The sequence below is a fragment of the Trachinotus anak genome, unplaced genomic scaffold (genome assembly GCF_046630095.1).
Source record: "Trachinotus anak isolate AG129_WGS33_773 ecotype Australia unplaced genomic scaffold, CSIRO_AGI_Tana_v1 ptg000014l, whole genome shotgun sequence".
Taxonomy (NCBI): domain Eukaryota; kingdom Metazoa; phylum Chordata; class Actinopteri; order Carangiformes; family Carangidae; genus Trachinotus; species Trachinotus anak.
This window is the reverse complement of record NW_027273865.1, coordinates 13902048-13914362: the sequence shown is the minus strand read 5'-3', so window position 1 is coordinate 13914362 and position 12315 is coordinate 13902048. Positions and strand designations below refer to the sequence as shown.

The 12315-nt window shown below is 37.9% G+C and overlaps 1 protein-coding gene across 2 annotated transcripts; it reads right to left on the bottom strand.

Moving 5' to 3' along the window:
• Window positions 1-2127: 2127 nt before the first annotated feature.
• On the bottom strand, window positions 2128-10592 carry cunh19orf47 (chromosome unknown C19orf47 homolog). Of its 2 annotated transcripts, none has more exons than XM_071496799.1 (8): window positions 10544-10592; window positions 8802-8889; window positions 8018-8132; window positions 7502-7583; window positions 5386-5511; window positions 5131-5280; window positions 4133-4206; window positions 2128-4049 (listed from the first exon to the last, which is right to left on the bottom strand). In XM_071496799.1, exons 1-8 carry the CDS (start codon window positions 10560-10562, stop codon window positions 3504-3506), a joined length of 1200 nt encoding a protein of 399 aa, XP_071352900.1. In that variant the 5' UTR covers window positions 10563-10592; the 3' UTR covers window positions 2128-3503. The 2 variants fall into 2 exon arrangements, with proteins under 2 accessions (XP_071352900.1, XP_071352901.1); XM_071496800.1 differs by having other exon boundaries at window positions 5206-5280.
• Window positions 10593-12315: the final 1723 nt, after the last annotated feature.

Genomic DNA, 12315 nt, shown 5'->3' with positions numbered 1-12315 from the left:
TTTACTTCAGATGATATCCCCCTTATAAACATCAAATTATGGCCGGACTGGAGCGCCTGATGATTTCAGCTGATAAGGTTTCTCAAGGAGATGGAGACGGACAGCAGGAGGCTGCAGGGAGCAGAGGAGGAGAGGCAGGAGCAGGGAGAGGGCGACCTCAAGGGGACAGAGAGTCAACTACACTCGTTTTTGACTTGTGTGGTTAATCTGCAGACCACAGAATCAGAATCACAATCTGTTTTGCATTTATGAGGGATTTGTTTTGGTGTTTGGTGCAAGACAGTAAACAGTAAGAAGGAAAAAGTATAAACAGAGATGAGAAAAAGACACTTGAATATAAATAGAGGAATTTAACAATAAAATAGGAATAAAATAAAAAATAAATATTTACAATAAGGATGTGAAGGATGTTATAGTAAGTGTAGAAAAGTGGTGGAGGAAGTATTCAGGTCCTTCAGAAAATGTACTGATACGACAAAATGCTCTGAAGTCCATCTCAATGAAAATGTTGAAGCATGTAAATAGGCTATAATCAGCAAAATGTCAAAAGTAGTATCAAAAAGTATCAAAACTCAATGCAGACAAATGCACTATTAAATATTACATAATGGATTAGTAGTACTCATGTATGCAGAATTTTACTAATGTTGTTGGTTGAGACTGAACTAATTTTTTTAAATACATTTTTATTATTAGTTGGACTGTAACTAACGATTGGCATTATGGATTAATCTGCTGATTATTTTTCAACTAACTGATTGATTGTTTGGTTTGTCAAAATTCTGAAAAGCCCAAAATGACACCTCTCACAATATTTGTTGTGCCCCCCAAAAATATTGCAAACCTTTAAAAAAAAAAAAAATCTAAGTTTTTAAAAGGTTTGTAATAATTTTATATAATGTAAATAAGAATTTGAAAATTTCTCACATTAATTTGAGAAGAACCATGAAATCTTTGGTATATGAGAAAACAAACTAATCAAATTTTCTGTCAGTTAATTAATCAGTCAAGTATAGTATCATATTTCATGACCTCTTAATATGTTTAGTGTGCAACACACACACACACACACACACAGACACACAGTGTTGTGTAGTGTTGGTATACAGTACATAAACCTATTAGACAGCTGTACTAATCCATGTTATGTCAAGAACTGCTCAACTAAATAAAGAGAAACGACAGTCCATCATTTCTTTAAGACATGACGGTCAGCATTATGTTTTGATTTTAGAGTAAGAATAAATTAAAGTTTAAGGTGGTTTGGCTTACACCAAGTGAGTATATTATCTACAAGAAGCCGGAGTTCAATTCAATAAGGAGAGATCAAATGGTAGAGAATACTAAAATCTATTTAGGTAAGCAAAAGAGAGCCTGTCTGTGATGCCAGAGATGGGCTCACTCAGGTCCCACACCTGGCCTGCCACCTGGCTCACAATGCACCCCAGCCTGATGCTTGTTCCTGCAGGTGGTAAACCCACAGGGTGCTGGCTCCAGAAACACTTTCAGGTGTCCTCACGAAGTTCTGGCAAATCATCCATAAACTCAGAAATGGAAAGCAGACCTGTTTTCAGCAGAGGAGAACTGCTGTCTCAGGGTGAGGACATTGCTGACAGCTCTGGACAAACAAGGGAGTTCAGGTATCTTGGGGTCTTGCTCATGAGTTTAGGTAGGATGGAGCTGAGACTGACAGGCTGATCAGTGCCGTGTCAGCAGTAAAGCAAGTTAGACTGTTGTGGTGAAGAGGAAGCTGAGCTGCAAGTCAAAGCTTTTGATTTACCAGTTGATCTACGACCCCCTATGACCCTCACCAGTGCTCATGAACTGGCTCATCTTCCCTTCCAGTTGTGAGGTCAAACACAATGTCTTACATCTTTTTCACTTTTAAAATCAGATGGTTAATATCACCCCAGTGCACAAACTTGTCAAATATGATGTTTGCAGCAGCCTCATTCTTAGAGGAGTGGGTGATTAATATGTTTATTGATAAATTATCAGCTTAATGTTCCCACGGGAATATAAATATTGACTTTGCTGTCATGTTGATTCTCAAAAGAGATGCAAAGCACAACACTGACATGCCTTTTCAACGTCTCCTTCACACAAAGAAAAACTGAACAGCCAAAGTGTTTGGACGCTTTTCCTCTTTTAATTATTTTCCAAGTACATTTTCTCCAAACTGAGAACTTTTTTTCTCCTCAATATCTTTTTAAAAAAATCATGACTGTTTATGGTGCATTTTGTTCTACTTTGTTCCTTAAAACAATAAAAATTCTTTAACGTGATTTTAAAATATTTACAGTGTAACAAATTTCTGGTGTAAGTCTGAAAGACCAAAAACAGTACACAGGTGTCAGTGACCCATACTGGGTTGGGTGAACTACCTACTGGAACTACAGTACAGTGGCCCCCTGATGGCATCTCTGAGTTTCTTTACATGGATACATGATACAAGAATGTCCACATAGAAAAATATGCAGCAGAACAGATTCTGTGCTGTGTGAAATCAACTCTAACAAATCTATACATTGCATTTCAAAATAAACAATATTCTACTGAACTGGCCTTCAAGTAGGTGGTTTTAGAAAGAGTTCAGTACTATGGTAGAAAACTTGACTTGGGCGTCTTTAGCTCAGAGGTGTGAACTTCTACTCCACAGAGCAGAGAAGAAGAGAAAGAGGTGCGGTGCTTTATCTTGATTCAAGTGTTGAAAGAGGTTGTTCTGTGTAACCATTTGAATTTCCTGTTCTGCTCACAAGTCCTGGGAAAAGGTTCACAAGCTTATCATCAACACTTTAACACATTTTATACTTTCAAAACATGATGTAGGAGGTAATTCTGAGGTGAAGGTAACAAGAACACCACCTCATGGCCAGTCAATTGTTTGACTGCCATCCTGTGTTTTAACACGAAGGAAAAAAAACTGTCCCTTAAATTTATTTTTTTCCAGAGATATTTAACTTTCAGGCAAATATCAACACATTTTTCAACTACTCAAGTGTATTAATTCAAGAGGAATCTCAAAACAGGGAAGTTTAGGCAGCAGCATCTTTATATGTGGAGTCATGGGGTAAAATTAAAACCACCATCATGGCAGCTTGGTTGACGTCATGCTCATGCTTTAAGCTTACAAATGTAGTTAAATATACGTTTCTGAAAGACAATAAATGGCAGATATAATTGAGACGTGATAAATAGTTTTCTGAATACAACATAATATACAGAGAACTTTGAGTCCTTAAATTAAAAGCTTGGACAGTAAACAAAAGGTAATTTCCCAATGGCAGCATAACTAAAATGTAAAAAAAAAATCTATTTTTTTTTTTTTAATCTAAGAGTAACCTTAAAGCATTAAAATTGTCCACACACTCGGGCTGAACAAAAAAACACTCCAGTTAATAACAATCTGCAGTCCTGCATGTGGCCAGGATAAATGCAAAAAGGTGGTGATAAAAATTCTATAAAGGAAGTTTGGAAAGAGTCTGAATAGTTAAATGTTCTTGTTAGGTTCTCTTATTGCCCAGTCTCTTAAAAACACTGACAGCCTGAACATCCATTCTGGCACCCAAAGACTCTCCTCCTCCTCCTCCTGTGGCCCCGGTGCTGCTGCTGACCTTGGAGCTTGCTATGGCCGACCTCTCCTGGGCTCTGGGCCTGGTGCTGGTAACTCTGTTGTCCTGTGTGTCAGCAGGTGTAGGCGACACAGTCGTGTTTGAGTGTGTGGCAGGGAGTTTGCCCAGTCTCTGAAGCACACTGATCTTGGCAGGAGGGAGGCCATTAGGGGAAGAAGACGAGGAGGTGGGAGTGTCAGAGGGAGGTAGTTTGAATTTTCCTCCCAGGCGCCGCAGGGTGTTCGGGGCAGGTTTTGAAGCCGGCTCTTTCTTCTGGGAGGGAGGAGGTTTCTTGAGGACGCCAGCGTACTGGAGGACGGAGCCCTCTCCGTCACTGTCGTCCTGGTCGTCTACATCCATGTTTCCAGCCATCTTTCCAGCCCTCAGCTTGTCTTCCACTTCAACCCCTCGGTCGAGACGACTGAACACACCAGTGGGCTGCCAAAACATCAGCATTAAAGCACAGAACATACCTTTATAATACACTGTCAGCTATTAAAGTATATACTGACAGGTCTCACCTTGTTATTGCTTGTTGTTGTGTCTGCCTTTGATTCAGCCCCAAGTCTTGCAAATACAGAAGTGCGTTTCAAACCTTTTAAAGGAATAGAGCAATAGGCAGTGAGAATGTTTGACAGATTAACTGTGATGGGTTAGGTTTATGTTTTGATAAATCATTAACAAGAGAGAAATAATCAGATAAAAATAAAACAAAAAATTCCACACCATCCTGATCATACTGGAATTAGAAGCTGAAGAAAGATCTAATCATTGCTATGTTTGTGCTGATAGTGCCACAATAGGCAACGATCCTTACTTTAACATTTAACATGATTCTTTAATGATTTGTTAAATAAATAAATAAATTTATCTAATGTCACAGTTACCAGCTCTTGTGCTGTACTAGTTCACAAGATTTACACTTGCGAAGAAGTCAAAAGAATTATTTATTTCCACAAGCTTAAGTTGCAGCCTTGAGTTGCACATACTATGACGGCAAATCCAGCTTTTATTTTGAAACTTCTAACCAGAGGTCCTAGTTGCTGTTCAAAGAACTAGCTTAAGGTTTTTCAATAAAAAAAAAAATGCATTTAAAACCTAAATTTACAGAAGCCAAGCTGACATAGAACCAAATGGTTTTTTCTTCATGATGTGCAGCATTGCAACTCTTTTCAATGACAGAGGAGGAGGAGAATTCATACATAAGAGGAGAATTCATGCCATGGACCAAAAGAGATTTTAGGGTTGGGTACAATCTACATGATGTGGACAAAGGAAAAAAACAAGCACAGTTTGACAGAGGGAATGATTGTTGGTGCAGTGGGTAGTATTAGTAAGACAAGGGATCAAGGTATGACAGAAATAAATGCAGGTTAATGAGCCTCTGTTTATCAGCCCCAAGTCACCTGATTCAGTTTTGGTATGAAAGAGATCCATGAAAATGTTTAGTATTGATTAGCTGCAGTGAGAAATATCCTCATTTCAGGAGTTGTCGGCGAGGCCACTGGGTCAGGCCTACCTTTCTTGGCCTGCTGGGCCAGGATGCGGCGTGTACGAGGCGTGGTGCCCTTGGGCATGTTGATGATGTACTTGCCTTCCATCTCAGCTGTCACCCGCCGGCGCTTCACTGCTGGCAAACCATTCCCTTCGTCGGCTGGCTGACTTACAACTGACAAAGTGGTGGATACACAGGGGGTTAAACAGAGGTAAAAAAGGACTCATGGCTCCAGAGGGACGGGAAATAGGGGATGATGGGGTAAAAGGCATGATCTACCTGCTTTGCCACTCTTGTTTGCTTGCATGTTGGACACTGTGACGGAGAGGCGGTTGTCAGGTCGACGGGCTGGAGTGGCCGGTGGGGAGTCATGGCTCAGAGCGTTGGCGATCATACGAGTGGCAGCTGAGAAAAACAAAATCTTGATTCTCAGTTGTGATTTAGCTTATTTCCCATAAAATTCTTCATGTTCTGTACCCGAGACGAGGAGGAGAGCTTGTCTTTTGAATTGGAATCTTTTTAAACATACCAAAATTAAATGTTTGCACAAAAAGAACAGGTGAAGAACTGAAGTGGGGCCAGCAAACTAAGTGATGCTGTTTGATGTGTTAATATTAGATTAGGCTGATTTATCTTCTAATAGAAAGAATTACCCTTTAATATGCCCTATTATTTGACATAATGACAAAATTAGCTTGTTAGTTTTGGCCCCTTTTAGGCCATCCCTCAAAATAAGATCAGGAGGAAAAATCTCTCAGTCAGTGGGTTTTCCATAAGTGTTAAAATACAGGTTGAAACACCTCCTTGAAATATAAACATCAATTCAATTTCTTACCCAATCTTTTTTGTGCTGGTGTTGATACTCATTTTGTTACTGTGGTGCAGCAGAAAAATGACATGATTTTAGTGAAAAATGCATCATTGTGCAGTCAGACTGCCCCAAACCTATCCTGTGTATTCATATCCATGGTTTACTGCTGCTGGTGCAGCAGCACATACTTCTACTTTTACTATCTCTCTTTTTGACAGCCTACTAGTTAATGTCAGTGCACCTAATCATTCTAGGCACCACTCATTAGTAGCAACAATTTACAAGAGAAAAATTGTTAACAAGTGGAGAAGAAAAATCTATCTTGTACACTTGTACATTTAATATTTTAAAAAATAAATAAATGACACCAGTGTATTAATAAGATTTTGTTAAGAGGATGCATTGCGATATACTGACATCAATTATTTGTCCCACTCAAATGGCTGACACAGAAACTGAATCTACAAACAGGAATCTTATGTATGAAATATTGTTGTTTGGGTGTTTGTAAAAAAAAAAAACTCCCATCAGAATTAAGCCAAATGAGGGTAAAATGCATAATGTGAACACCTTTATCACAATTAAAATAGACATATTTGATTCTGTTTAAAATATTGTGATATAATCTTTTAATAATCTATCTGACAGGAAAATACCCCACGTGAACAACAACTTTAGCTGCTCACCACTTGCCCCAGTTCTGAATCACGGCACCTGACACATTCATCTGTTTAATTATGGCAGACATACTATATTATGATGCTGCTGATGACTCATATTGCTTGTGGCAGGGCTTATTTATGTGTTACACTGCTGTGTCACACCAGGAAAGCTATGCAGTAGATTTATGCACAAACAAACAAGCCAAGGACAAGAAAAGAATATTGCTTTGTATAAGTTTGTATACATTTCATAAAATGCATATTTTACCTCTGATAATTCTTGTCTTTTGTTCCTTTACATTAAACAGCTGGTCACATGGCATTCAGCTAAGGCAAGTCCAATTTTTATAGTTCTATATTATAGTTCTACTATAGTGTACTATAAGTGGAATGTTGTTTTTATTATTTCAGGAATTTTTTGGGGTAATTGACAGTGTGACGGTTGCAGATGTTGAACAAATGAGAACTTTATGTATATTATGGAATATTTGCAATTGGTTTACCAACAGTGCCTATTTCTTCAAGTGCTTTGTATTTATCTGCTGCATACATCAGTTTCGTAACATTTGAGTTTATAAATGTATTGATTTAATTTTATTTATTTTAGTGTAAAAACACAATAGTAGTTACAGCAGTATGCAAAGTTGTACTGTTTATGTAGTGACAGTGATTTATTTGTTTATTTATATTATTTTGGTTTTTGAGCCACATACACATACACTGCTACAAGTACACAGGAAAACCTGTTTGACATAAAGACTAATCAGTGGAGTTAAAGCCAGGTTCATACCCACAGTCTAATTTACCAAGACAAGATTTTAAAGCCCTTGCAACAGCTAAACCTCAATTAGAACAGAAATTTAAAAAAAAATGTTTTATAACATTATAGCTTTATCTATAAAAGTTAAATATTGTTACTTACGAGTATTGGCAGTTCTTCTGAGCTCAGCTTGAACACTTGTCTGTCCTGAGGAGATGGCTTCTGTGGCCATTTTGCACATGTCCTGAGGAAGAGAGGGCATGAACAAACATTAAGGCTTACATTAAAGTTAGATTTGTACTCTACAGTAAAGCCATTGACCAGAACCGGTGAATCTGAACCACCTTTGTCGGTTACTGCATTTATCTGCAGGAGAACACTATATATCCTCCTGACTTTCCCTGTTGCATATTTATACTAATTAAAAGAAAACTTTTAATTGTTGAAATGATCACATTAGAAACAAACTGTACAAATGTCAGATTATTCAACGGGACATTTGTGTTTGCAGCTGTTTTTGAGTCAGTGGTTCACGGTGAAACTTTCCACCCCCTGTAATTCAATCATAATTGCAGTCTGAAAAGCCACTCTAGTGTACATCCAGCATGATTGAGCTGATTTTTGACAGTGAATCATTTTCAACATTTCACTACATGAAAACATTAAGAGTGATCTCACCTGCCTGTACACTTGCTTGGCATGTTTAAGAATGGCAATGATATCACCAATCACGGTAATACCGAGGTCCATCATGATGTCTTTACTGAGGTCCATCAGCATGTTCTTCTGGATTCTGCAGTGGCAAAAACAATCAGAAAACCAATGTAGGGGAGATGATGAAGTGTTTATGATTACAGCACAGTTGTGGGGTTTAAGTGTCAGGGTTCGCCAAATTAAACGCAAGACTTTTTAGTACCACCTAGATTGCAATTAAACACTTGAGTCTCTCTCAGCCAAAATATGAAAGTACAAATGAAAGTCGGGACAATATGGCTAGAATTATTGATTATAGCTTATTATTATTATTATATACCTCCTTGCAGTATATACACTGTAACAAATTTTAATGTCTAATGATATAAATAACTTCATTGTCCATCATGAGCCTCCTCGCTACGGCAGCTAGCAGTGGTGACTACAGATGTGATGATGAGACTGAAACTCTTGAGGGTTGAACAGCCTGGTGCCGCACATTCTCCCACTCCCACAATCCCACATTAAGTTTATAGGTGTATAACATCTCCCAACAGCCTGCAACCATTTACATAAACATTTTATTATCTGCTGCCTGATGTAGATAATATAATTTTCTACATTAGGCAGCAGAAAATATTTAAAACTTTACTCCCTTTGAAGACCTTATTTGGAGAAAACTAATTTCAATACTTTTTAAGACTTTTTACATCCTGCAGATTGCCTGAAAGTACTATATCAGGTCTATGAAACAGGGGCTTTAGGTTACCTGTTGTCCACAAAGGAGACTGCGTACGTGACAGCGAGGCCGGCTGGGATCCCTGCATCCTTAAAAAACTGAATCCACTCTGAGGTGGCTTAAGAGGAAAAAAAAAAGGGGGTGGGAGGGTGGGGCAGGTTAGCAATAACACAGAATAACAAAGAATTGAAGAACACTCAACAACTGACAAAGCCACTGACATATTTATAATTCTTTTCATTCAAATAAAATCTTATGGCTAATGACTCATTCATTTGGTGGGTAGTCTCAAAATTATTTCTTAAATTATTAATTAATTAATTTCAGAAAATGATCATCACAATCCCTGAACTAAAAGATACATCTCCAATGTGCTTGTTTTGTTAAGCCATCTGTCCAAAACCTCAAATGTTCAATTCACAATGATATAAAACAGTGAAAAGTAGAAAATGTACACGTGAGAGGCTGAAACCAGCATACAACAGCTTTCCTGTATTATTTGTGACAAACCCAATTGAGAAAAATTGTTGATGGATTTTCAGATTGACTAATCAATTAATAATTTTCACAATAATTGTGACCATAGCAACACTAAACTGGCCTCTTCAATTTTAACAAAACTGTAGTGTTGATGATAGTTCTCAGTAATACTGTACGGTGGGAGAGGGGCCAGGCACAAAAAGCCAGTGGGGAGATGTAAACCTGAGGAGACAGCAGCATGCTGAGGTCTAACACATGCCGACCATGGCCAGCTGGGGGTTATTTATAACACCAATTATGAAACGTCTTGTGGCTGAGGTATCAGATACAGGGTGAAGGGAGCACAACAGCTGCCAAAACAATGGCTCTGCCCAACATGCTTTAACTGTTACTGATGAACTCATAGTCACACAGAGACGAAATTCACATGGTGAATATATTATCACTATCAAATAATTTTTTGACCAGAAAAAAGTGGATTCCCATTCTGTCTGCCTCCCTCTGACGGCTTGAAATGTCTTCTTTTGTCTCAGGTATATTTTGTTTCAGTAAGGTATTGAAAAAGAGCATTATATCTTAATATGTGAGAGGCAGAAAACAGCAATTTGGGGGCATTTTTACTTGAAAATGACAAATGATTAATCAAAATAGTTGTCAATCCAAAAGGTACTGTAATCTACTATGATTACTCATTTAACTGATTTGTGGAACGACAGATAACTAAGAGATAGCTATTTTGATACTTGAATACTAATGTTCGTAATTTTTAAGCTAAAAAATTGGGAGACATTTTCTGGTGCAAGCTTATCAAATGTGATGATTTCGTTAAAGAAAAATAATTGCTGGTTGTAGCTCTAATTTTAACAACATATAACTAGATTAAGGATTTAACAATACGAACCGGGTGTGAAGCTGAATTACAAATGTGATGTAGACACAGTGCTGGTTAGGTCGTGTTAGCACAAGAGGATGACCCAACTAGTTTAACCCATTTAAACATTAAAGTACCCGACGACTGAACGAACAGTGGACCCTGACAATATGTTTTTAAAAGTTAACGGCAGCGATGTGTTAGCACCGCTTGTGTTAGCATCCTGCACTAGCATTGTCTTAGCCGCAGCTACAGCCCTGAATTACAAGGCGCTACCGGCCATCTGCGGCCTCCACGGTGAGCTGAGTCGGCTGTAAAAACTCGAGATAGTGTTCTGAATCCATATCTAAGAGTGAAACACCTTCATAATTCAATTATTGTAAAGCGGTAGAGTCGGCTACCCGGGCCTTTATGCTCTCACCTGTTGTCACGGACGCCATGTTTACAACAAACGGTTTCGTCCGCTTCCGTGACGCAACTTCCGTCAGAGCTAAAAAAAAAAAAAAAAAAAAAAAAAAAATTAAAAAAAGAAATAAAAAAAAAAAAAACTCGGTGACGATTTTATCTATGATCGCTAGAGAGCGACACAGACCCATCACTGTATTCCTTTGAAAGCAAGTTGATTCATTGGTCCCCTAAAGGATCACTAAAGAGCAATACCAGCTAATCTGGGCTCTCCTCAGTCTTTTGTGTTTCAGTTTTTTTGTTGCCTTTTTGGTTTAAGATCGTCACCACTGTTGTTTAGTCCGTGCTTGTCTGTATGTTCGATATATTCCCAATAATGAACACAGAAAACCAGGGGTAATGTATTCTCATTCCAGCATAGACATGACAACTAATCATTAGGCTATTTTCATTATTTATGAGTGTGACAATAATTTTTATTTTAAAGATTTATATTTAATTAATCATTTAAATTGTTCCCTGAAGACATGTACAGCTACAAATCTACATCTATAAATGCCTTGTTTTGTCCGACCAATAGTCCAAAGACCAACGATATTGAGTTTATTATCATAGAGGCTAGGTCAGCTTGCATCACATTTGAGCTGCCACTTGGGCTTTAAAAAGACTTAAAGGAGCTATTAGTTTGGCAATTGCTACAAAACCAGGTTTAGCATGAATCGTTGTTTACTTATCAGACTTGCGATGAGTTGCAACCATCGTGACATCACACGTGGTTATAGCACCTCCATTGAGCAGCGATACTTCTTCAGGGCAGCCTGGAGGCCACAGTGATTCAGAGTGACTGAAAGAAAATAAAATGACTGAAGTGTGAAGAAAAGAAGTGATAGAAGCAGAAGCTAAATAAGAATTAAAGGGCAAGTTTAAGACTGACCAGAATACAGCTGTTAATACTACTCTGGGTATGTAGCAATAGCAAAACTCACAAATAGCTCCTTTAATAATAAATCAAATATCACAATGCTAGATAATACTTTTGAAAGGCAAACTGATTAGCTGATAACTGGTTGGTAGGGTTTCCCGTACCGTTTCTTGTGGGGATAAATAACTTTTTTTTTTTTTTGCTCCAGGGGGGATTATTCACATGGGCGACTGGGCCGGTGCCCGGGGGCCTCCGACCTCTAGGGGTCCTCCAAACCCCCACCAACGGTGGCCTCATGCTGTTTATTTTGTTTTTTTGTTTTTTTTTGAATAAAAAAATCACATGAAGTAATTAGTGTGTATGTTGAAATTACGAACCAATGAATGCAGAGTGACTTTATTTGCAAATAAGAAAAAAATGTACGATCAGTTTGCTGGCTGTCTGTGCCATGGTGATGACGAGTGAGGTCACTTTAGTTTAGCTCATAGACTGCATATAAAAAGTTTAGCTGAGCATCAGTATGAGACAGGGGCAGAGAGCCACAGCCCTGCCAGGGCACCTGTCCGACTGCCCCACCCTCATCTCCACCTGAGCAGGCTGAGCAGGTTATAATCATATATGTCATATATTATTATTATTATTATTATTGTTATTATTATATAATATAACATAATATAATAAAATATTATTAATAGTAAATTATATTTATATATATATATATATATATATATATATATATATATATAAATCCTGTATGATACAGGTTACATATATTTGTTTTCGGTCTATCCACATACAAAGCAGTATGAATCAATCTGTGTGTGTGTGTGTGTGTGTGTGTGTGTTTGTGTGTGATGGATGAATCT